The sequence below is a fragment of the Thermobia domestica genome, chromosome 5 (assembly GCF_964235325.1).
Source record: "Thermobia domestica chromosome 5, izTheDome1.hap1.1, whole genome shotgun sequence".
NCBI lineage: Eukaryota > Metazoa > Arthropoda > Insecta > Zygentoma > Lepismatidae > Thermobia > Thermobia domestica.
In genome coordinates, this window is record NC_137458.1 from 296,057,918 (window position 1) to 296,084,622 (window position 26,705).

At 36.2% G+C, this 26,705-nt stretch overlaps 1 protein-coding gene and 1 long non-coding RNA gene across 2 annotated transcripts in view; one reads left to right on the forward strand and one right to left on the reverse strand.

The window, feature by feature from the left end:
• LOC145684923 (sialin-like) overlaps positions 1-26,705 on the forward strand; it is a 270,897-nt gene that overhangs the window by 25,283 nt on the left and 218,909 nt on the right. Inside the window, exon 3 of the mRNA XM_081757275.1 lies at positions 20,885-21,041. Within this exon, the coding sequence (XP_081613401.1) occupies positions 20,885-21,041 (157 nt within the window). The remainder of the gene's footprint in view (positions 1-20,884; positions 21,042-26,705) is intronic.
• Positions 2,577-7,815, reverse strand: LOC145686723 (uncharacterized). Its single transcript, XR_014131642.1, has 3 exons — positions 5,192-7,815; positions 4,283-4,418; positions 2,577-3,051 (listed from the first exon to the last, which is right to left on the reverse strand). It is a non-coding gene; the product is annotated as an uncharacterized LOC145686723 (long non-coding RNA).

Below are 26,705 nucleotides of genomic sequence, written 5' to 3' on the forward strand. Positions count from 1 at the left end.
GGTGAACGCTCTACCACTGAGTCACCGTGCCCTTTGGAACGTAAAAATGAAATGATAAGGACGGTTTTCCGGGGGCAGTCAATAGCATCTTTTCGTTAAGTTGTAAAGGAAGCAGGGAATTTGTGGTCGCTAAAATTAATGACAAGTATATAGAAAAAAAAGACGTGATTTGAACACGGGACCTCATGCACCAGAGGTAAACACTCTACCACTGAGGCACTGAAGTTAATTTCATAATTTTCTAATGTTAATAAGAGTGAAATCTAACGTTAAATACACATACACAAGTCAACGAACTGAGAGAGAGTTTCTGTATCTGCAATGTCTACTTGCAAAGAGCAGAAAAATAAGATAACAGAACATGTTTTGTATTTCAATGTTGTTCTCCAGCTGTCGCGTCAACATTATCTTAGGTCATGGTTTCAGACAACACGAAGCGAAGATATGTATGTGTGTGTGTGTGTGTTTTAGGTAATATTAAAACAGTGTTTGAGATCTAAAACTTGACAAAACTAGTGTTGCTTATACATCTCGGATGCCGTTACTCATGTACACATGATGTTGATTGATTTTTGAGTTTAACGTTCCGTTCAGCAGCGAGGCTATATGCATCACAAAGTTCACACGACGAAAGTTAGGATTGAACCAGAGACCCCAATCACAGAAGGTGAACGCTTTACCACTGATCCACAGAACCCCACGATTTCATCATGGGGCACAAATCTTCAAGTTAAAACAATTGACTATTCTCAAATAAGAGAACATTTCTTCATTTCTTTAAGTGGATCTAGGAAGTTGAACTTTATACAGTTTTCTCCATATTATAGTCTAAGCTGTATGTGATATTACTTTAAAAGGACGAAAGTAGTTAAAATATTCCCTATTATTATCATCAATTTCTTCTAAAATGCTCAGATTCCCGTCATAGAATTCGTATACTAGCTATGTACACAGGCGTGCATTAAGAAATTTTTTGTTGGGAGAGGTCCAAGCTTTGGGCGACGGGGCTCAAACACTACAAACCTCTGTGTAGTATTGAACGCGTATTATTCTGCACTCGAAAAGACAATAAGTACTATCTAAGTGTATATCTTTCTGTCTGTCTATCTGTATGATGAGCATAATCGTGGTACGTTAAACTGAAATATTTTCTTACGTTTCGAACGTAAGAAATATGTGAAAGTTTGTGTGTGTGGTTCAGTGATAAAGCAACGACGTATTCTTTCAGATGAATACTTAGAATAGTAGAGCATTGTTCCGCAACCCCCCGTGCATGCGGTCCCTAGTTCGATCTCCGATCAAGTAAGCTTATAATATTTTATTACTAATTGCCGCCCACTGTGGTCGACTTCCGAACATAGTGTCCGTGAGTTTTCATGGTCTACTTATATATTTTTATTTTACTAAGTATTCATTCATTCATTCATTTGTCTTAATCATTCGTCTTCCTCAACATAATGAGCATAATTTATTACTAATTGTCGTGCACTGTAGCAAAGTGCATGCAGTCCCTAGTTTCATCTCCGAACATCATGTCCGTGAGTTTTCATGATCTACTCATACATTCTCATTCTACTAAGTTATAGCAAATTCCGAATTCGTTATCTTTATTTTTTTTAAAAGTAATTAACTGAAGGTGTGATGATTGACAAAATGAGGCACGGATCGCCATTAAGTTCCAACAGGATGCATACCAAGAAGCTTCAGCATTTGAAAAACGAAGTACTGATTTTAAATCCTTTACCACTGAACCACCATACTCCTCAAACCTAAAATGTAATAGGTTTGTACATCATGTAAAGACCCTCGGAGAAATAAAGATACGCCCCCACAAATATACCCTTTCTCGGTAAAAGGACATATGATTAAGACGAAAAAATAATAGTTGATAGAATGACAATGTAAATAAACGTTATATCACAGAGTTATCATGCATCCTGAAATTCATTGAATTTATGAGTAGAAGAACAATACACGTACTAGAAAGAAAAAGATTCATGTTCTTCTAACCTGACATAATTGCTTTAGAAAAATAACAAACATAAAAATAAAAAATACAGGAATGAACAAAGTAGAAGTAAACAGGTGAACTAATGCTCACAGTTTTTGTTTATCACAATTACCTATTAACATGAACTCGGATTGAGGTAGGAACAGATTGCAAAGATGTGATCTGCACAAGAGTAACATTGTATATTTGTTTGGAAATTTTACACTTTAATAAAAGTAAAAGTACTTCACGATTTAGAGTTGAATTAATCCTTGCATAAAAAAAGAATTTCACATATATGGCACTTCGTATTGATTTTAGCGTAGCATATGATATACATTGTTCGAAGCTCTTCATTTCGAAGCAATATAATGCTTTCAAGTGTTCAATGCTCCCTCTATCTCTCTCTCTCTCCATCATCGAGAATCGAACATTTGAAAAAATGAAGTACTGGCTGTAAATCCTCTATCAGTGAGACACCACACTCCTCAAACCTAAAATGTAATAGGTTTGTACATTATGTAAAGACCCTGAACAAATAAAGATACGTTTCACAAATATGACCTTTCTCGGTAAGAGGTATCAGCGTATAGAATTAAATGGGATGAAAGCATGAATTTCACAACAAATTTTATCTACAGGGAATTTAAATTCCTTTTCTTTTTATTTTAATATATGTATATATACACAAATATTTACAATTTTCTTTCATTTTTCTTCATTTTGGCTTTTTATGGTAGTCCAAATATCACTTCACCTTTAACCATTTCTTTTCTTTTATCATTTCACTTTGGTTTCGCATACACTTACCCTCTAAGTCTCATTTTACCCCCAAAATCGTTTTATCTACACTTTCTCTTTCTTTTTTTCCTTTTGATAAAGTTCTAATAGCATCACATTGACACAATCATCGTATGTGTGCCATCTTCTTTTTATCAATTTATTGTTTGGACAGACACTAGAAATATAGTACATCTTTTTGTTTCCTCTTCTTCTGATTTTATCTTCACAATACCCTACAATGGTCATTGCAACACTACGGGGGATTGGCATCATCTTTTCTGGAAATAAAGAAATACAAATTTTTATTATCAGAAAATATAAATTAATCTTCAAAAAGTACACTTATCTTATAGCAACATACTATACTTATAAAATTATTTCTTCCCGTAATGAGAAAGAACAAGAACGAGAAATAACAAGTATTCTTGACATTCTTTCATTGTATGTACATTTTCTTATACTCTGTTCAAAATAAGAAACGAATTGACATTTAGACAAAAACTGTTACTCTGTTGCCTCATAATGAGTATATCACTGAATTGTCCTCTTAAAATTATTTTCCATTAGAGAGGGTAAAGTTGTAGAGGATGCCTTAGTGGCCTACTCATGATTGTGACAACAGAATAACAGTTTTTCTCTAAATGTCAATTCGTTTCTTAATTTGAGCATAGTATAGTATAAAAACAACACCTATTCATTAGTTTTCTTTTCTCTTAAGCAAATACCACACGATAACAGTAAATATCACATCTTCATGCAATTTAATTATTAATTCGAAACTCTAGTTTAGTTCTTGAAATACTACAATAATTATGACTCACATAGTACCGATGTTGAACAAAACGTTAAACTATATTTACTTAGCACGAAAAATCAAAATTAACTTTTTTACTTCCATCCTTCCTTCTTTCTTATTTTTAAAAAAGAAATTCGTACAGTTAATACTATAAACTATCATTTTTTACCAACGATATTCCTATACTAACTAATAGTTTTCTCTTTTTTTAAAGCAAATACTATAAACTATCATTTTTTACCAACGATATTCCTATACTAACTAATAGTTTTCTCTTTTTTAAAAGCAAACAACCGTACCGGTGAATATTGCAACTGTATACATTTGACTTATACTTGGAACATCTGAGTTCAATTCCTGATAGTAGCTTATATCATTTCAATTCCCCGTTTGAATCTTGTAAATATAGGTTTACATCTCATACATCTTTGGTATTGAATGTTATTAATATCTTTAACGAACCGCAGTAACCTATTCGTGCAGTTTGAATCTCTAATGATTGTATCTTGCAAGAAAAAAGGTTTTACGAATAATGTATTCTAAGGAACAAAACACCGTATCTATAGGTTTTTCTTTATCTTAACTTAAAAATAAAAAGAAGCAAATGTTTCACCTAAAAGAAATAAGTAAATATTAATATTATCATACATATTTTAAAAGACGAAAAGCAGATATGGATCTTTTTTTTTATCTGAAAGAAAGATAAAACTTACCTATTCGTAAAAGAGAGAGAGTTGCGTCACTGCTCTTTGATCAGTGTTTCGTCTTCGATCAGATTTGACCGTAGAAAATGTTGCTTCAGGTAGTTTTCAGCGTCTCTTAAAGACGTATCCTCTTTTTTAAAGTGTACTGTAAAGAAACAAGAATAATCAGTTACTTTACGCGGTGAACATGAACTTGTTTCCTGGAAGAAAAACAAGTAACTATAATTGCAACACTAACAATCTTCATATTTTAAGAAGATATAAAAATCCTAAATAAAACAATACCTATCATTAATTGTCTTTTCTCTTAAGCAAATACCATTTGATACCAGTAAAGATCGCAATTTCAGTCAATATGCAATCTAATTATTCATTCAATAACTCCAGTTTACTTCTTAAAATACTACAATAATTTATGACTCACATAGCTTCGGTGTTGATCAAAACGTTAAACTATATTTTCTTAGCACGAAAAGTCAAAGTTAACTTTTCTTTCCTTCCTTCTTTCTTATTTTTTAGAAAAGAAATTCGTACAGTTAATACTATATATTTTTTACCAATGGTATTTTTTATCAATATTCCTATACTAACCAATAGTTTTCTCTTCTTTAAAGCAAATAACCGTTCCATTGAATATTGCATCTGTATGCATTTGACTTATTCTTGTAACACACGAATTCAATTCCCGGTGGTAACTTATATAATTTCAATACTTCGTTTTGAATTTTGTAAAAAAAAGAAGCAAATGTTTTACCTAAAAGAAATAAGTAATTATTAATATTATCATACATATTCTAAAAGACGAAAAGCAGTTATGGATCTTTTTTTTTATCCGAAAGAAAGCTATAAAACTTATTTATTTGTAAAAGAGAGATAGAGAGAGAGAGATGATCTTTGATCAGTGTTTCGTCTTCGTACCTGTTTGATCGTAGAAAATCTTGATTCAGTGTCTCTTGAAGACGTATCCTCTTTTAAAGTGTACTGTAAAGAAACAAGAATGAATCGTTAATTTACGTGGTGAACATGAATTGTTCCTTGAAAGAAAACAAGTATTTTATTTTAAATAAAAAGTAATTATTTATCTGTTATTGAAAACAGATATTTAAAACTTACCTATTGCTAAAAGATAGATGCGTCACATTCCTTTGAGCAGTTCATATTCTAACAGGTTTAAACGCAAGATAATCCTGTTTTCATTTCTTCTTCATATATATATATATATATATATATACGCATAATGTTGAGTAAAATACTATATATAGTTGCATATACATGGAAAGGTAAGGGAAATGACTAAGTGCTACCTTTGAAGTACAGTGAAATAATGAAAAGCAAATGAAAAGATAAAAGAGGAAAGCACAAAAGGGTTTTGAAAGTAATTATTTTTAAAAGTACAGAAATCACCTTGCATTTCCTCAGGGTGATAATATTGGCTTCTTGAGGAGTTTTGTAGAGTGCAGCAGCGCTCCTCACCCGCTGCTGAAAATTAATTACTTTCAAAACGAAAGTTTAACATTAAAAATGAATGACACCATTAAAAGATTGAAATCTATTGTACACGCTCATCATCATCATTGTTAAACATCGCAAGTTTACTTTTTTAATGAATGAACTACATACGTGTAAAGATAAATATTAAAAGTGAGAAGTGTTAATGTGATGATCTCACATCAAGTGACGTAATGCTGAACAACAAAAGATAGGATATATGTATAGAAAGAAATTACATATGTATAGAAAGAAATTACATGTAATATTCTGTGATATAATACATGATGCATTCTTACATAGCTCTGTACATGTTGACATTAGGTCCGCAATTTGAATTACACTATTAAAGATGTGCCTACACTTATATCCGGCTAATCGTTTCTGTAGCTATATCTGACTACCAAACTTTGAAAAATTGCACAAATCTGAATTTTTTTTCAGACGAACCTTTAATGCGAAAAAAAAGTTGCATCACATAATGGTCAACAAGATTTGATAAGTGATGACACTACGGATAAAAAATATCTATATCCTCCTAACTCTAACATTTCCTTAAGGTCAATGCTAGCAGGGTAATGTAAATCAAAAACCATTGCTGATAACGGGGTTGCGTGTACAAATTTCTAATTTCGATATCGTTTTTTCTAAATATAATGGTACATACTCTTTAAAGGAACATAAGATACCATAATTCCCTTGGTAATACTTAGATTGTGTAAACAAAGTAGCTGGAATTCCATCCGTTTGTAGTTTAGAAAAATGAACTGAATAGTTATGTACGAAGAACTTCATTTCAAATTCTATTTTAAAACAAACAAGAAAAACGTAATTCAAATGATAATACGTATAAGAATTTAAATAATCACTATCTATAGCAATTAGATACCACTTTAGAGTTGATTAAATTCCCCATTCATTATCAATTCTTTGAAAAACTTAGTCTAGAAGGCCTAGGTTTGATTATATAAGACATAAATCTACAAATCAACGTGGAATACGTACTACATTATCTATCATCGATAGTCGAAAAGCACTGAAATAATAATCAAAATCACTACTATTAAACTATATAAATACTATACTTATAAAATGATTTCTTCCCGTAATGTTAAAGAGCAAGAAATAAAGCCCTACATATACTAGCAGTAATAGTAACTAAATAACTAGCTACCGAATATATAATACAATGCTAATCACTATATTCGGGTAAATATTACATTTAAAATTCATTCTATTCTACAATAATCAGAATATCTCGATGCTATACGAAACATGAATCTACAGATTAACTTGGAATCCAAACATTCATTATCAATTTCTTTGAAAAACTTAGTCTAGAAGGACTAGGTTTGATTATATAAGACGTAAATCTACAGCCTAACGTGGAATTCAATCTACATTAACTATCATCAAGAGTCGAACTCAGGTTTCCCATAATATAGACACGCACATCCACGAAAAACAATGAAATAATTAATTCCAATACTAATACTATCTACGTTACGAAAATATCACTTAAATAAGCACTGAAATAATAATCAAAAATCACTACTATTAAACTATATAAATACTATACTTATAAAATGAATTCTTTCCGTAATTTTAAAGAGCAAGAAATAAAGTCCTACATATACTAACAGTAATAGTAATTAAATAACTAGCTATGGAATATATAATACAATGCTTAATTAAATAACTAGCTATGGAATATATAATACAATGCTAAACACTATAATCAGGTCAATATTACATTTAAAATTCATTCTATTCTACAAGAATCAGAATATCTCGAGGCTATACGAAACATGAATCTACAGATTAAATTGGAATCAATCAAGAGTCGAACTCAAGTTTCCTACACAGAAAATACGTGCTCTAAGTGATTTGACGCGAATATGTATTGTTTTCAGCAAGTAGTGTCAAAGAACAAGAAAATAAATTCCTACATATAATAACGTAATAGTAAACTAAATAATAAACCTGAATAACTCAATGCTAAACACTATATCCAAGGAAATATTATATTAAATTGCATTCTATTCTAAAAGAATCAGAATATCTCCGACGATATATCAGACAAAAATCTGAGCCATATAATCTTTCTGTACAGACGAAAAAGAAAGAATTCTATAATTGACAAATTTTCTTTTTCGCATTACTAATTTCAATATCGTTTTTTCTGAATATAATGTTACACACTCTTTAAAGTAACATAAGACTCCATAAATCCCTTGGTAATACTTAGATTTTGTAAACAAAGTAGCTGGAATTCCATCCATTTGTAGTTTAGGAAAATGAACTGAACAGTTATGTATGAGGAACTTCATTTCAAATTCTATTTTAAGACAAACAAGAAAAACGTAATTCAAATGATAATACGTATAAGAATTTAAATAATCACTATTTTTAGCAATTAAGTATCACATTAGAGGTAAATAAATTCCCCATTCATTATCAATTCTTTGAAAAACTTAGTCTAGAAGGATTAGATTTGATTTGATTATATAAGACGTAAATCTACAGCCTAACGTGGAATTCGATCTACACTAATTATCATCAAGAGTCGAACTCAGGTTTCCCATAATATAGACACGTACATCCACGAAAAACAATGAAATAATTAATTCCAATACTAATACTATCTACGTTACGAAAATATCGCTTAAATAAGCACTGAAATAATAATCAAAAATCACTACTATTAAACTATATAAATACTATACTTATAAAATGAATTCTTTCCGTAATTTTAAAGAGCAAGAAATAAAGTCCTACATATACTAACAGTAATAGTAATTAAATAACTAGCTATGGAATATATAATACAATGCTTAATTAAATAACTAGCTATGGAATATATAATACAATGCTAAACACTATAATCAGGTCAATATTACATTTAAAATTCATTCTATTCTACAAGAATCAGAATATCTCGAGGCTATACGAAACATGAATCTATAGATTAAATTGGAATCAATCAAGAGTCGAACTCAAGTTTCCTACACAGAAAATACGTGCTCTAAGTGATTTGACGCGAATATGTATTGTTTTCAGCAAGTAGTGTCAAAGAACAAGAAAATAAATTCCTACATATAATAACGTAAAAGTAAACTAAATAATAAACCTGAATAACTCAATGCTAAACACTATATCCATGGAAATATTATATTAAATTGCATTCTATTCTAAAAGAATCAGAATATCTCCGATGATATATGAGACAAAAATCTGAGTCATATAATCTTTCTGTACAAACGAAAAAGAAAGTATTCTATAGTTGACAAATTTTCTTTTTCGCATTAACTTGGGAACAAATGAATTAATCTGTTTTTCTTGTCACGTTATCTTTGGAATAGTCATAATTTGATAGCTTGTCAAATTGGTACTGTAATAGGAAAAGAAATTTTCTCAACTGAAGAATACTTTTTCTTAGCTGTCCGTACGTTAAGTGATTACCCGTGAAGATGTATTGCTTTTAAGACAAACAAGAAAAGGTAATTCAGATGACAAATTACATTAGCCATGTGTTACGTTTTTTGAACAAATCTGCGAAAGCGGATAGGTCTATCAGTGTAGTATTCTGTGATATAATGCATGATGCATTCTTACACATTTCTTCACATGTTGACAATAGGTCCGCAATTTGAATTACACTATTAAAGATGCACCTACACTTATATCTGGCTAATCGTTCCTGTAGCTGTATCTGATTACCCACACCTTGATAAATTGCACAAATCTGAAATTTTTCAGATGAACCTTTAATGCGAAAAAAAGTTGCATCACGTAATGGCCAGCAAGTTTTGATAAGTGATGACACTACGGATAAAAAATATCTATGTCCTCCTAACTCTAGCATTTCCTGAAAGTCAATGCTAGCAGGGGTAATATAAATCAAAAACCATCGCTGATAACGGGATTGCGTGTACAAATTTCTAATTTCAATATCTTTCTTTTCTGAATATGATGGTACATACTCTTTAAAGGAACATAAGACACCATAATTCCCTTGGTAATACTTAGATTGTGTAAACAAAGTAGCTGAAGTTCCATCAGCCTGAAGTATAGGAAAATGAACTGAATGGTTATGTAATAGGGACTCCATTTCAAATTATATTTTAAAGACAGACAAGAAAAGTTAATTCAAATGAGGAATTACAACGTGAAATGCTAATACGTATAATAATTCAAATAATCACTATCTATAGAAATTAGGTAGCACCTTAGAGATGATTAAAAGAGAAAGAAAGAGAGAATAGCAACTATGTTTTATCTTACTAAAACGTAGAGTTTCAGTATGCTGACAATCTCTTCTAATACACAGATGAGCACAACACAATTCGTAAAGGTCTACTTCACACACTTCACTCTGTTCAATGGTTTTATTCTACATTCGTATGACGTCAAATAAAAACGTCACACGAAATTTAATCATTTCAAATATTACATTTCAATACAACCGTTTCTTCTTTCTTTTTAAAAATAATGATTTAATGTATACTTACACCGCAGCGACATGACGAAGCACTCACCTATCTGAGAAAGGAGCCTTACGAAATTTCACAAGCCCTAATCAGAATTTCATGTCTTTCATCTCTACATTCTTCAGGAAATGTCCTAATCGAAGAACAAATATATTCAATTACATCAACAAGAATAAACTGATACCAACGTGATTAAATGTACTCAGCGAAAATAGAATTTCTCACAAACACACGAACAAAAAATTCATAAATCCCATATATACATTAAAGGTAAACGCAATCGCAAAGCAATACGATCACTTATATCTGAAGTCAAAAATAAAGCAAGTTTATTATGATAACTGTTTTCAAGAAACATATGAGCTTTTCCAAACGAATAAAATCTCCCCACCTCTCCCCTGCTACATTTAATATCCTTATTCAATTTCATTTCCTTATTCACACACATTATTTGATAGATGTATCAAAATATCATCTTTAGTAAATCTTATCTATTAACAGACTTATTTTTCATTACACAAACTCAGCGTTTTCGCATTCAGATTACACTATCTTCAGTCGCACGTGAGTATGTTCGTATGTGAAGCCGACAACAAACATACATGTAATCTCAAATGCTGTATACGTTTGAAAATACGATATTCACGATTCATGCAATGCGATATTCCCCTGAGCAACTAAGGTCTATTCGATCAAAGAACAGTCTGCAAACAAATTCTATTCCCATGAACACTTACAAGTGAATTCGTGAGAATCCCAAGACCAAATTAGATAAAACAAATAGTTCATAACCTACAGACATTTCGTGGGGGCGTAATCTTTTGTGCTATGGGAATGTTATAGCGCAATATCTCATCACGGCTTCAACTTAAGTGATTTTAATTACTTGTCATGTGAATATCCATATAATACTTTTCACATGCAATACAATCAACCCTGATGATTTGAGCATACACATTTTCTCATCCTACGTTTTTAAAACATTATGATATGCTATGAGAAGTGCTTCCGCTACCAATACGTTTTAAAAACATCCATGAACCACAACAATCGTCTTATCAACTCAATTTCCTGAGAAGGTTCCAGACGAAAATTTTCCAGCCGTTTCGTGAGAATAAGATCAGGTCAAACTCCTCAAAACTCTTCGCAGAAAACCTGGGAACTTCTATTCTTAGCATTACAAGATGGATCTGGGGGCTGAGGTGGGGAATCTAGCTACCCAATACAAGACGACTAGAAAAAATACGAAAAGTTTTTTTTAAAAAAATAAAATCTAATCTATATGCGAGGCACTGACATTCAGTGATAGAGTGTTCACCTCACGGTGGATTACTCCATGAAATTCTTTTTTTCATGCGAGGATTAATTCAACTCTAAATCGTGAAGTCTCGCGTTCGATTCCGATGAGAGAACTTTCAAAATAAAAGCATATTTAGGGTTCTGATTTGATTCTTAGTGAAAGAGCATTAAATATTTCTATTTCGTTCCTTTCCGTGAAGTACTGGTCTCGCGTTCGATTCCGATGAGAGAACTTTCAAAATAAAAGCATATATTAGGGTTCTGGTTCGATTCTTAGTGAAAGAGCATTAAATATTTCTATTTCGTTCCTTTCTGTCGTGAAACGATGTGCTATATACGTGAAATTCTTTTTTTTTTCATGCAAGGATTAATTCAACTCAATGGTCGTGAAGTACAGGTCTTGCGTTTGATTCTCAGTAACGAAAAGACAAAAATCAATCAATCGATCAATTGGAAAGCTTCGACCATGATAACTAATAGAACTCTCATCCATCCAAGAGCATTTAGCTATTCAATACATAACGAAAAGCAAAAATCAATCAATCAATCAATTGGGAAGCTTCGCCGTCCAAGAGTATGAACATAGTAACAACGTTCCCTTACGTTCTTCGCAGGAGGAAGTGGAGGGGGTTTGGGGGTTCAAATTCATAACGAAAAACCAATCAATCAATCCATTGGGAAGCTTCGATCATGATAACTAATAGGACTCTGACCCGACCAACAGTATGAGCATCCAAGACTATGAAGGCCAAGAGCATCTAGCTATTCAATACATAACGAAAAGCAAAAATCAATCAATCAATCATGAAGCTTCGATCATGATAACTGATAGGACTATGATCCCTCCAAGAGTATGACCATCCAAGACTATCACCATAACAACAAACTGTTCTCATACACGTTCAGATAAACCAAAATTTTCCCACGCACTTCTCTGGTAGCCGTAAAAGGCTATGACCATAGCAACTAAAGGCTTGTCGAAACTTGCCTCCCAATTCCAGGAAAACAGGATCAAATTTCGCTGACTCAGCCGTGCCAAGTGGGGTACATCTACTCTTTCAATGCTAATGTATTATAAAATGATTTCCTTAATACAGAATAACAAGTTTCTGTTTAGAATTATGTATTTCTATCATGATAACTTGTTTAATTTAGGTATACACTCTCAGCAGTTATTCAGAGTAGCTTTTTTTTCTAACTACATGGGGCCTGGTCCATAATAGCTTGTAGGATATAAGTCTGATACATTAAACATATGTATAAATTTACCAAACGCTACCGTCAGGATAAAATAATTATATTTGTGTATAATTTTAGTTTTTTTTTCCATTGCGTAGAATCAGTGGGGTATTTGAGACTTTGTTTCGGGGCTTTGCTTCTTTCGGGAGGGACTTGACTAACTTTATTCCTGAAAATGTGAAAATTCTGTAATATTTATAAAATAATAAAAATTTGCGATAAAATATCAGTGAGGCTTAAGCCCAGAAGCCACCCCCTTAAATATGCCACTCCGTAAAATACAATATTAAATGTCTTATGTTGATTCAAATTAAGTTCCTTCTGAGCATTAACTTCTAGTGAAGTCTTTATCACGTGATGCATTAATTAAATTCAGTATTGAATTTACTTTAAAGTGAGATATGAAAGTAACAAAGGCTTATTCAAGAAATTTGACAGCTAACTGCAAGAATATACTTTCTTTATCTCTCTCTCCATTTTCAAATATGCAGGAAATAAAAACAAAAACTGAGGAGGAAATTCCTTCCATTCCCCATGAAAATCCCAGTCAGAAAAAAGTATGAACTGCATTACAAAATATTTGTACGGAGGTAAACGGGAATATTCCATTAATACATATTGCGTGTTTTCCACATATAAATATTTGTTGAATAATAATAATAATAATAATAATAATAATAATAATAATAATAATAATAATAATAATAATAATAATAATAATAATAATAGAGTACATTCCGTCTACTTATATATTCATTCATTCATTCTTGTTAAACTAAACAACAACTACAAAAAAAAAAATACTATGCACATAAATTCAACTGTAATCAGTTGTTAGAAATACAGCTTAGAAAGATTTTTTAAATAAATAGATTTGGTGCTTTTTGTTTAACTCAATAAGGAAAATAGAATTCTGACTAATTTTAAACATTTTATGATACATTAAATGTTACTTTTATTATTAATTTGTCGGGCCTACCCTACTTGTGGGAGTACGCTTCGCCACTGGTTACTTTTTGTAAATGAGATGTGTCCGTTATAGAAAGGTTACACAAATTTTAGAAACTCAGAGTGCATGCACTAATTATAGATAATAGGGCTAAATATGCTGCTGATTGATTGATTAAAGTTTATGGAGACGTTAACAGCAAAGCTAATTGTTCCATTACGATAACGTCAACGGCCAAACTAAGCTGTACATTAAAAAATAACGATAAAACTTCTAAAAGAGTGCAAATCAAATATAAGACCTTCAAATTAAGGGACAGGCACGTAGCCATCCCAAAAATGTAGGGGGGGGGCGGTAGAAGTTAGGGGGGCCCGACCCAACCATACCATAGTTCATCATCATATTGTAGTTCATTTGCAAGTCTACCGTGAACATTTTAGGGGGGCAATGAAAATTTAGGGGGGGGACACCCTAGCCCTCCGTGGATACGAGCCAGTAAAGGGAATAACCCAAACAGCAATAAAAATTGAAACAGATATCACGAATAGCATAAAGAAATACATAAAATATATGACAAGAAAAATGATTCCAAACACACCAATAATGGAAGTTTATTACACAAAAAAATCCAAAGAGAAAGTTCTTCAGAGCACAATAACCATTCCAAGGTGAGAATATACTCAAATGACTCCCCAAAACCTGATTGAGATCTTGAGGTAGTGTTAAACGTTCTATGGCGATAAATGTTGAAATTGGAAATACCTAATTTTAACCACTTCCGGTTTAAATAGGTTAACGGAGTAGCTGGAATCTATTGTTGGAACGGTGAATGGACTACAATAAACTGCATCTTGATACCATTTACCGTTTTTGTTCTACGAAAATCAGGATTTAAATCGGGAGTAATAGTAAATTTGAACAACTTCCAGTTTTGATAAAGTGCTGTGCATAGCCATAATATGTTGTCTTGAGACTGTGAATTGTTTGCAATACACACTTCTTGCTATCTGTTACCGTTTCTGTTCTATAGCGATAAACGTTGAAATAGGAAATGACTCATTTGAACGACTTTCGTTTTGAATAGACAGTTAACGGAGGAGATGGAACCTATTCTTGGACGACCCGGAAGTACGTTTAATTCGCGCGCTACTCTCGCAAGCTGTTTTACGCGCTACCCTACCCGGCTGTTTTAAATTGGTCATAAAATTTATATCATGAGGGTCAAGGTGGAACTAAACAAGCCCTGCGGGGCTTCTAACCCGTTCCTACTACTCCCGCTTCTCCTTCTTCTTCTTCTTCTACTACTACTACTACTTCTACTTGTATTTCTACTACTACTGATATGCACAAAAGTAAGTAAATAACTTTTTTGAGAATTGTTTTCATCTTATTTTAATGAAAAAAGTGTTATGAAAATTAAAAAAAAACTTTCCTTGGGCCGGGTTTGAACCCACGGCAAAAACAATTTCGTTACTAGGCCGTAGCGATAGCACGCTCGGCCACTAGTTTTATTATTACCTTCTTGAAAAATACAACATGGACTCAACTAGTTGAATCTAAACAAGAAAAGCACTAGACATAAATATAAAAATCACCAATTCTGGGTCTACAACTATAAATGCAGAGAACTAGAAATAAATAAATGCATATTTAAATAATAATAATAATAATAATAATAATAATAATAATAATAATAATAATTAAAAAAACGAGAGAGGAACTTTAGTTCATGACAAAAGCACTTCTAAAAACCTACTAAAAGAAATCCTTTCCTGCTGCGGAGAATAACATTTCCGGCGTGTACGTTGAAGAAAATCAAAGTAAGTGCGTGCATCCAGTAACGTGATATGTCGCTGGAAATATAGTAAAGTGCTGGCTAGCAGGAAAAGCACTGTACGATGCTTAGTGGGGGAAAAAAAATGAAAGTCCGGCAGGAGCAGATGATCAATGTGAAACTGTGCACTCGGACGACGAGTGATACGACCCACCATCACCTGCAAGGCGTTCCATATCACTGGCGCTCCCTCACATGTTGTAAACCGATGAGCCAAAGTGTCCTCAGAACGACATATAGTACACAAAGCATCAGGTGCTCGTTGTATTGCATAAAGCCGCGCACGTGTTGGGATAAGTTGATGGACTACTTGAAACCATAACACTTGCATATAGGAAGGTAAGATTGGGTTCCAAATGTTAGCCCAGACTTGCTGCCACTCTATATGTGGAAACTGTTGTACTACTCGTAACTGAGTCGGCTGAGAGGACAATGTGAAGAGAACAGAATATAATGAGCGAGCATTGTGCTGCTGAGGGACCAAAGGCACCCCGGCATAAATCCAATATCGAATAAAGATCAAAACATATTTCGGACACTGATCGGCAAATTGAATAAAAGGGGGATTGACAGGGTGAGCGTACTCCGGCCAAAAACAACTAAACCAATGGTTCGTAATAGAGTCGACGGATGAAAGACCCACGTAGGAATCTGCCATGAAGAGAGTTTGACATTTGAGACGAATATGAACTAAACCGAGACCACCGCGGGAACGTGAGAGATAAATGGCAGTTCTGGGGATGCGAAAATAGTAACCCCGCCATATGTGCCAAAGGAACAGAGATTCAAATCTTTTGGCGTAAATCTCAGGGAGGGGAAATACCCGAGCCCTATACCACAATTTAGTTGCCACGTATATATTGATAAATTGAATGCGATGCTATAAATGAAGTCGACGAAAGCGGAGGGTGAAGAACAATCCTCGAATTTGCGTAAGGAGAGGTTGCCAAACTTCTTCATAATGGGGAGTGGGAAGGGACGTGAATGGAATGCCTAAAATAGTTAAGGATGTCACATGCGGTATAGGCTGCGTACCTGGGGTAGGAGAGGGTAACTGAAAGCCGTGAAATTGTAACACTTGAGTTTTCTTTTCATTAAACTGAAGGCCAGAGCAACGCGAGAATCGTTTGAGAACCGGAAAGACACCCTGAAGAGCAACTGCGTCGACCCCTGTGATAGTCAGATCATCAGCGAAACAATAGATGTTTTGACAAGTAAAGAGGGTAGGGCCTGGGGGAGACACTAGCGCCAAACGATGGAGAAGAGGGTCTATAACTAAAGAAAACAAAATAGAGCTTAAACTACAGCCCTGGCGCAAACCTCGTTTTAAGGGAATGAGGTCAGATAGATTTCCATTAATTTGGAGACGAAACGTGGCGGTGGTGTATAAATTCGAAATTACTTGACAGAAAGCTACGGGAAAACCCCAAGCGTCGAGGGTTAGACGAAGGAAATTGTGATCGACACTATCATAAGCCTTCTCTAGGTCTACTGCTAACGCTCCGGCTGGGACACCGCGAGACTGGAAGTATGCAAAGAGGTCTCGAAGAGTACGAAGGGTGAATTGAATGTTATTCGATTCGTGCAGGGCTGCTTGATACGGACTGATAAATTTCTGTATGATAGGTCGTAATCGGGCTGTAAGAACTTTAGTAAATAATTTCAAATCAACTGGCAATAAAGAGATAGGGCGGTAATCAGCCACAACCTTCGCCTTGGACGATTTGGGGATAAGTGCGACAACCGCAGTATTAGAATGAAAGGGCACATTAGACAACCAGGAATTAAAAAGTGTCACAAGGGTACCACGAAGAATAGGTCAGTAATGACGGTAAAAAGATACACTCAAGCCATCTATGCCGGGGGAACTACGTCCCTTAGACTTATTGAGAACCGCCAAGATGTCGTCAGCCGTAATTGGGCGCAATAGAGCCTGACAAGCGTCTGCAGGCAGCCGCTGGGGAAGGGCTGATAGAAACTCAGGAGCAAAAAGAAAATCCGAATGCGATGCGCTCGTGAAGGCTATAAAGTGTTGCGTAAATTCTTGTAAGATCTGTAAAGGGTCGGAAATGGTATCGCCGTTTGCCAATACTAACGATTCAATACATGTAGCTCGTCACTGTCGAAACAGGCGATCTACATGATACAAGGAAGACGATTCTTCCGGAAAACAATGATATAGATCGTCTGAAAAATACGCCTGCAACGATACTCGAGTATCGATTTGACGCATTCTACGTTTAATATCATTAATACAAGCCAGATTAAGTAGGGAAGGCTGTGCAGCCCAGAGGTCACATAGTGCCCTATAATAAAACTCATATAGCTGACGATCGTGCTGTTGGGACAATTTCCCTCTCCATTGAAAGAAACTACGGAATGTGGGTTTACAATAAGTAGTCCACCACGCAAACTCCGTTGGAAAATAACGTCGCATTTTACGCCAGTACTTAAAACGCTCGGTAAACTCTTCAACAGTGTCTTCTCTTAACAGCACTTCGTTGTTGATTTTCCAGAAGGAACGTCCCCTTCCCGCCGGAAGAAAAAAAAGGCAGCTTAAAATGAACTAAGACAGCTGCATGATTTGTGAACGATACAGGCCGTGTATGGACAGCGAGGACAGCCTTACTTAAGCGAGCATCGACGTAAATCCTATCCAAGCGACTTCGTGTCGTAGTACAGGTGTACGTCATTGCATGCTTAGAGTGAGATGCTAGAAGAGCATCATGGAGCTGAAGAACTCTCACCAACTCAACTAAGGCATGACAGGGAGGTGATGGTGTGAGCTAATCACGGGCGTCGATCACCGCATTATAATCGCCGGCGAATAAACAATAAGTAAGACCGGGAGGTAATAACGATGAAATGACACTGGAAAAAAAATCTTCCCTCTCTCGTGTTTTAAGAAAACCACTAGGGGCATATAAACAAATAATACATATACCGTTAATATAGCAACGGATGGCTCTCCCATCCGGAGATAGCATAACCCTATCATAATGTAGACCCTTTCGTACTAACATCGCGACACCAGTGGTTTTTTCGGAATTCACTATAGTATTATAGTCAGAGAGAAAGTCAAATGTATGAAAAGTTACTTCAGTTAAACAATAAACGTCTGCACGATTCCGTTCAATAAATTGTTGTAATAACGCTAAGTTCTGTGCAGAACTAATTCTATTAATGTTGAGAGTAATTAAAGTAAAAGCATTGATCTGCGCCATACTTCCACACAAAAACACTAACAGCAATACAAACAAAAACTTACTTGTATCGCCCATAGAACGACACTGCAGTAGACAAGAAATGTATAGCACATAAAAACTGGAAAAAGAAAGCTTCACCGTGCTAAACACACAGCTCAATGCAACTAAAAAAAAACACTCGTGAACTGAAGGCGCAAAAAAGAAAAAACAAACACACAATGCAGGCACGCTATATCTCGGAATCGGACGTAACACGGCTTTTGAGGCTGTGATCACGTGACTTGGACTGTATTGCACCTTGAGAACCACCAACAACAGCTGTATGTTCTTTCTTTTTTGTAGTCGATCTAGATACCCTTCGGCGTTTTTGTTGGGAAGCCGGATCAACGGCAATCATCATAGCACTGGGTGAGATAACGGAATTGCTAAGAGGATCAAGACCCTGCGAGGGGGGGGGGTTCACTTGGACACATGGGCACATCTACATTCTTGAGATTCTCCGAATGTATCGTAGAGACCAGAGACGACTCGGAGGGCTGTTGCTCAGACACCAAGATTTTTCTCCTCCAATACTGACGACATGGTTGGTAATGGTAAAGGCGCGACGGAACTCGTTGGTAAAGCAGGAAACTGAGATTCATCGGGAACACTGTTATCCTTTGCAAACCCAGTCTTAGATAAACTTGGTTCGTCACTTACATGATCGGAAGAAGCCGGAAGCGGATTAGATCGCCATACCTTCCCCAATTCAGTCATAATCACTGGCGGCGGGGTCGGTTTCCCCCCATAGTACTATTTTTCTTCTTCAAATGACAATTAGACACGGTATGTGACGTGCTCTGGCAAAAAAAAAAACAAGTAATTGGCTGACCTTCATATGAAACATTCACTTTGTAACCTTGAACGATCAATCTAGAGGGAATATGCTTAGTTAGCTCAATATGTATGACCCGCACACCACTGTCAATGCCTGTAGGAAACGGTGCCGCCCAATACTGTCGTTCTACTCGCCTTACCAATCCATAGGCACGAAAATGTTCTTCCAATAATTGCACTGGAGCTTCCAATGGAAAATCATAAACTCTCACCAATTTCACAGGGTCCTCGGCCGGTAAAATTCTGACTGTACTTACGTTACCGTCCATGTGATTAAAGGTCACAGTCTCAGGCACTGTCGAGGCAAACTGGTCATAATCTTTGATTGATTTAAACTTAATATAAATACTAAAAGTTTCTTCATGAAGTTGAAGAGCACACATCTGGTCAAACAGGCGAGGAAACTTCTCCAACAGCCATTGGTACACTTGACTGGAATTAGGTCGAGAACTTCGATAACGCTTATCAAACATGAATTTGTATTGTAATTCTTTCTTATAAGACATGACGCTCAAATTCTCTAGACACAGAAATTGGAATCACCACAAATATTAAACGTACGAGCCTAAATAGTAAAAAAAAAAAAAAAAAAAAATGCCACTAAGGTCACCACACTACCAATGTGTGAAAATCGTATGAAGTATGCTCCCAGCAGGCTTTGCGACCTGAACTGCTCGAAAGCACAAGCACGAATGACTACGAGGGCCGACAGCAGTAAGCGTTTGATTTCTGCTATATGAAGCTACGTGGCAAGACGAATAACGCCAACCAATCGGAACCGTGTTCTTAGTTCCTACTCCCGGGAGTATTACTCTCCCGAGCTAGTCCAATTCTTGGGACGTTGAATCGATTGCTTGCAGGAAACCGTATTTCGATATCTCTTACCATTACTCCTCTGGACAAAGCCGTTCTATAAGACTTCCGGCACTTACGCATAACATAATTTGGAAGTTGAATAATAATAATAATAATAATAATAATAATAATAATAATAATAATAATAATAATAATAATAATAATAATAAATATATTCTGTTCTATCTCAGCCCCCGCCAAATGAACTTTGTGGTGGACAAACACCGTATGTGTGGGTTTTCCCGGGGTTCTCCCGTTTCCTCCTACTTTCTTCATTCCACCATTTCATTCATTACTCATCATCACCGTCTCCTTTAGCCTAACCGGCATATCCGCGGGACGTAAAACTCAAAGATTTCATTTAATTTCTTTTAGGAGAAAGCATTGGTATTCCGTGCCCCGCAGATACTTGATAGCATATCTGGCTTTTTTTGGTTTCTGTTGTGCCTACATGCTAAGAGTAAACTTAAGTATAGCTATAGTGGAGATGACCCGCCCTGTTGCGATCATCGAGGAAGGCAATGTAACCCAGGTAAGAAGAAAAGATTTACTATTTTCATCTACAATGAATTCATTCATTTAATTCTCAATTAACCACACATATGACGCTTCGTAATCTATTTGACTTTTGTAATAATTAAGGCTCGGATTTCTACGAATGTTATACAGAGTGGCCCAACCCCCCTGCACTGATCAAGTAGAACATTCTAGTTTATGGATTTATTTGCTTCCATACTTGACTGTATACCTACTTTTGGGCCACCCTGTATTTTTTATCCTGACATCTTTCTGCGTGTCTAATTAAATATAAACACATTTGTAACTTGTGAATACAAAAAGTTTTTTTTTTTTTGATAATATAAACGCATATTTCCACCATATTTTAGTGTTAGCTCATAGTTGGGCCCGAACTGATATAAAAACATATTTTATTCATATTTTAGGCGAATTTCACTTTTTGCTGAGAAACATATTGACTAGTATTGACAACGAGGCTATGTGGAAGTTTTTTTATATATAGCAGGAGTTTTCAAACTTTTTGCACTTGAGACTCCCCTCAACCACCAAAATCTGAACGCGCTTCCCCTGTCAAAAATGAAATGTGTCACAACATAAATACATGTGAGCATAAAAGAAAACTATCACTATGATAAACTATGTTACATTTATTATGGAAATATCTCATTAATACAAGTGATTTACATTGTACACACTGACATGGGTGGCGATTGGGTGGCAAAGGGGCAGTTGCCCTCCCAATTTTTTTTGAAGTGACCCATTAATGTATATAGAGTTTCATTTGGAAATGTAAAGTTTTTGCATGTATTACTGGTTCATAGAAAAAAAGTGCCACATAACATTTGCCGTTGCGCCATTGGTTGTCTTCCTCTGGAGTTAAAAAAGCTACATGAATTGCATTTTAATTGCCACGGAAAATGGTCCAAAAATTAACCTATTGAAGCGCAATAATTCCAATGTACTTTCAATTCTTCTTATAATGGGTCGATATGTTAGTCAGCCACTTTGAAACTAATTGAGAAAACATTTCGCAAAACAAGAAAGTCTCTCACAAGTTATTCTTTAATTGTACAAAAATTCCCAGTTCCTAAAGTGTCTTTTCCATAGCTGTTCATTTTACTTCGACCTCACTCACCCTCACCCTCGCACTAGCAGTTGACCCTCGCCCTCGTTCACCCTCGCCCTCGCGAATGGAATTGTCCATCGCCCTCGCGCGCCCTCAGCGTCGCTGTCGAAACTTGTCCTCGCCCTCGCGCACCCTCGCCCTCGCCGTCGAAGCTTGTCCTCGCCCTCGCGCACCCTCGCCCTCGCCATCGAAGTTTGTCCTCGCCCTCGCACACCCTCGCCTTTTTCGTCGAAGCTTTTCCTCGCCCTCGCGCACTCTCACCCTCGCCATCGAAGCTTGTCCTCGCCCTCGCGCACCCTCGCCCTCGCCATCGAAGCTTGTCCTCGCCCTCGCGCACCCTCGCCCTCGCGATAGGAGTTGTCCATTATCCTCGCTCGCCCTCGCCTTTGTGCTCAAAACTTTTCCTCGCCCTCGCGCACCCTCGCCCTCATATCATTGAGGGCTAGGGTAATTGAGGGTAAGGAGGCCTCGAGAAGGCCTCCTTCGTGAGGATCAGTGCATCAATTATTCAACCTCTTTGTTGAATTATTTCCTTATCGTCAGTGGCGGATCCAGGGGGGCGATCGGGGCGATCGCTCCTCCCCAGAAGAGGAAACTTCTTTATTTTATATATACAAATAAAACGCATCCCAGAGTTTGGAGCTCTTAAAAGTAGCTCTAAGTAGCAGTATTACAACCCACCACCCCCACCAGAAGTCCGTCCTGGATCCGCCCTTGCTTAACATACATCCTAAAGAAAGGAAACTAAACATATCATCGTATAACTTACTGTGGAACACCTAAAATGGAACAACTGTTACAATGGAGATCTCGGTCGATAGTGACGTTTACATCATTTATCAACAGTATCCAATGCCTTTACTTCAAAATGTTCCTTGAACTACGATGCAAGCATAAGTATTCAGCCACACAAGGGCGGCTGTCATGAGGGTGAGGGTGAAATCAAGGTTTGATGAGTGGCGGTAGAGTGACTGCCGAGGACTATCTGTCAGAATTTGACAGTCAACACGTGGCCATCCCTGATGTATGTAGCGTAACTGAGGAATTTGAACAAATTCAAAGGGAAAGATCTAAAGAGCTTAATTTTGAAACTCCGTCAGCAAACAAATAAAATACTTCAGAACACTATTGTTAAATTATCACTCGGAAATATATACCCACTCTAACCTATAACATGAATGACTTCATTGATTTGAATGTGAATGGTTCTCTCATTGATTGTGTTTGTTCAGATATCAGCGCTCTTGTCATTTACTGCTGAATGACGTGAGTGACTGTCTGTCTGTCTACCAACACTCTTTAAACATGACAGTGTGGTAGACACTTCTTATCTAAAACGTCTCCAGCACAGGGAGCGCAACAATGAGGCACACTTACTTCTATTTCTACCCGGAAACTTTCATGGGAAAAATCAAATATTATTCTTATTTGCATTATTATTTTTAATAATTATGTACGTACACACGAGAAATTGTCTACTGCAATTAATTGAAAGGAAAAATACGATTAATGTATAACCTTGCTATGACACTAACTTTTCATTTAGGGGACATGGCAGATTATATTTTAAATTTTGCCTCTCTCCAAAAGAGGTCAAACAGCAAACTCCAAAACAGTTGCTTTTAAGGAAGCTTGTGCTCCTCCCTCGCGTGCCCTCGTTCTCCTGAAGGAAGTTGTCTCTAGCCATCGTGCACCCTCGCTCCCGCCGTAACACTTGGCCCTCACCATCGTTCACCCTCGCCCTCTTCGTCGAAGCTTTTCCTCGCCCTCGCGTACCCTCAACCCCGCCATCGAAGCTTGTCCTCTCGCCCTCGCGCACCATCGCCCTCGCTGCCGAAACTTGTCCTCGCCCTCACGCACCCTCACCCTCTTCGTCGAAGCTTTTCCTCGCCCTCGCGGCCAAAACTTGTCCTCGCCCTCGCCCTCGCCCTCGCGCACCCTCACCCTCGCGGCCAAATCTTGTCCTCGCCCTCGCGTCACTGTGGGCGAGGGAACTTGAGGGTGAGGATGCCCTCGAGAGGGCCACCCTCGCGAGGGTGAACATCTCTGGTCTTTTCTTCTTTCTAATAGTAAGAAATATTGATTAAAAAGAGAGTAATAAGAAAGAACTCCCTTTTCCATTGTTTTGCAGTGTAATATACGAGTGAAGTAGTGTGTACGAGTGTATATACAATTAAATTTACTGAATTCAACATAATTCTAGGTTTTAGAATTGTTTTGTATAACTGGAGTGTGGAGTGATTCTAAGTATTGTTGTATTTTGATGTGTTCCAAGATTCTGCAGCTAATGGACACGAACTGTCTCGGGAAGCTGCAAATGTATTTCTTTAAATGTCGTAGCATACGCTTATAGTATTTTCTGTCTTCCATTTTCTAAGTGTAATAACATACATTTAATAGCATCTGTGGAATTAAAACTGTAAGTTATTCATTAATCCTAGTTTAAATATAACTTTTGCAAAACAAATCTCATTATCCATTACTTTGATTAATATTATCCTTTTTATTTTCTTGTTTTGCAAATTTGTTATTAAATAATCTGATCACATAATTTTCCAGACAGAGTTTTAAAATGTTCATGAGCAAGGAATCAAATCTCTTCTTACATCTTCGTTGTTTAAGAGTACAAAGGGCTAGTACTTACCCAGACAGCACAATGCATGTACAGTATCCGTATAGTACATGTACAATTGCACGGATGCAACATGTGCATCATCTGTATAAATGCACGCCTGTACATGTGATGCACATATACATGCCGGGTCCTATTCAACATCTTCACGTGCACAGAACATGTGCAATTCACACGTACACGTCCTGTACAAGTGATTTACACCTACCGCGCAGGTGATTTACAAGTAGCACGTATTCGATTTACATGTAGTTCACAGGTGATTTACATGTAGGACAGCGGTGATTTACACGTAGCACACAGGTGATTTACATTTAGGACAGCGGTGATTTACACGCAGTAACCAGGTGATTTACATGTAGAACAGAGATGACTTACACGTAACACAAAGGTGATTTACATGTAGAACAGAGATGACTTACACGTAACACACAGGTGATTTACACGCAGTACCCAGGTGATTTACATGTAGGGCAGAGGTTATTTACACGTAGCACATAGGTGATTTACACGCAGTACCCAGATGATTTACATGTAGGACAGAGATGATTTACACGTAACACTCAGGTGATTTACATGTAGGACAGAGGTGATTTACACGCAGTACCCAGATGATTTACATGTACGATAGAGGTGATTTGAAGCAGTACCCAGATGACTTACATGTAGTCCACAGGAGATTTCCTCGTAGTACAGAGGTGATGTAAAAGCAAATTGGAGGTGCAACGAAGAAAAATAGTTTATATATTTTGTGTCTTACGCAGTAACACCATCTATAACTGCAAAGATTTTTTTTTTACAGTGTACCCGTTTAAAGGGTTGCGCCCTTTCTTCGGGGAAGTGTTGCATTGATATTGTGGAGGCTATAACAATTATGGGTGGTCTAAGGGTTTTTCTCTTTATTCATTATTTTTAAAGACATGAACATATATACATTAGAAATAAACTTGAACTGGTTATATACATAAATAAAATAATAATAACAGAAAATGTGCAGGGAGGCGATGAGTAATATGAAACAAGAAACAAGAAAATAACAAAATTAGTGCAGTGTATTAGGTTCAGTGCGTGAATATAACAACAAATATGAAAAACATTAAAAGGAATATCAAGTCAATAGCAAAACATAGCAGGAATAATAGAACTCATAGGAATAATTGTTTGAAATGATGATGAAATGAGGATGAATTGTTCTGGACGCCACAACACGAGGTTCTGTTAGTGAACAGATGAGGTTATCTTCTGTTCCTGGGGCTATTCAGGAACTGATGTAGACAGGAGAGGCCCATGTTAGTAGGTATTTACTGTGCATATGATGGATATATGGAAGATGACAGATGACGTGGATGATATATAGCAAATACTTCTGGGTCGCGGTCGGCAGGATCTATTTGCAAGTGGTACAATGTAAGATAGTGCTGTAGCGGAGAATCAACGTATCGTGGTGGTGCATCATTGTCTCGGTCATAGCGTATTACGTCCTGAAGCATGGGGTGTTGTAAGTCAAAACGTTGCGTAATATAACGGATGCGAAGCTGTTCTAGATGGGTAAGCAATGGTGGAAAATCTATGAGGTCATAGAGGAGCCTAGTTGGACTTGGTAATTTAATTCGATAGGCCAATCTGAAAGCATGTCGTTCCATTATTGATAATTGTTTATAAAATTTGTCGGGGGCAGCGGCCCAAGCTGTATGGCCGTAAGTTAAAGTACTCCTCATAAAAGCTTTGTAAGTATGGAGGACAGTAGGTGGTCGTAAACCCCAGCTGGTTCCAACTAAGCGTTTAAGGAGATTTAGTCTGTTCTTGGCTTGAGTAATAATTTTCTTAAGATGAGGTGTCCAAGTGAGCTTTGTGTCAAATATCACCCCAAGGTAGGTAAGAGAAGATGAAAGAGGAACTGCCGTGTTGTCCACATGAAT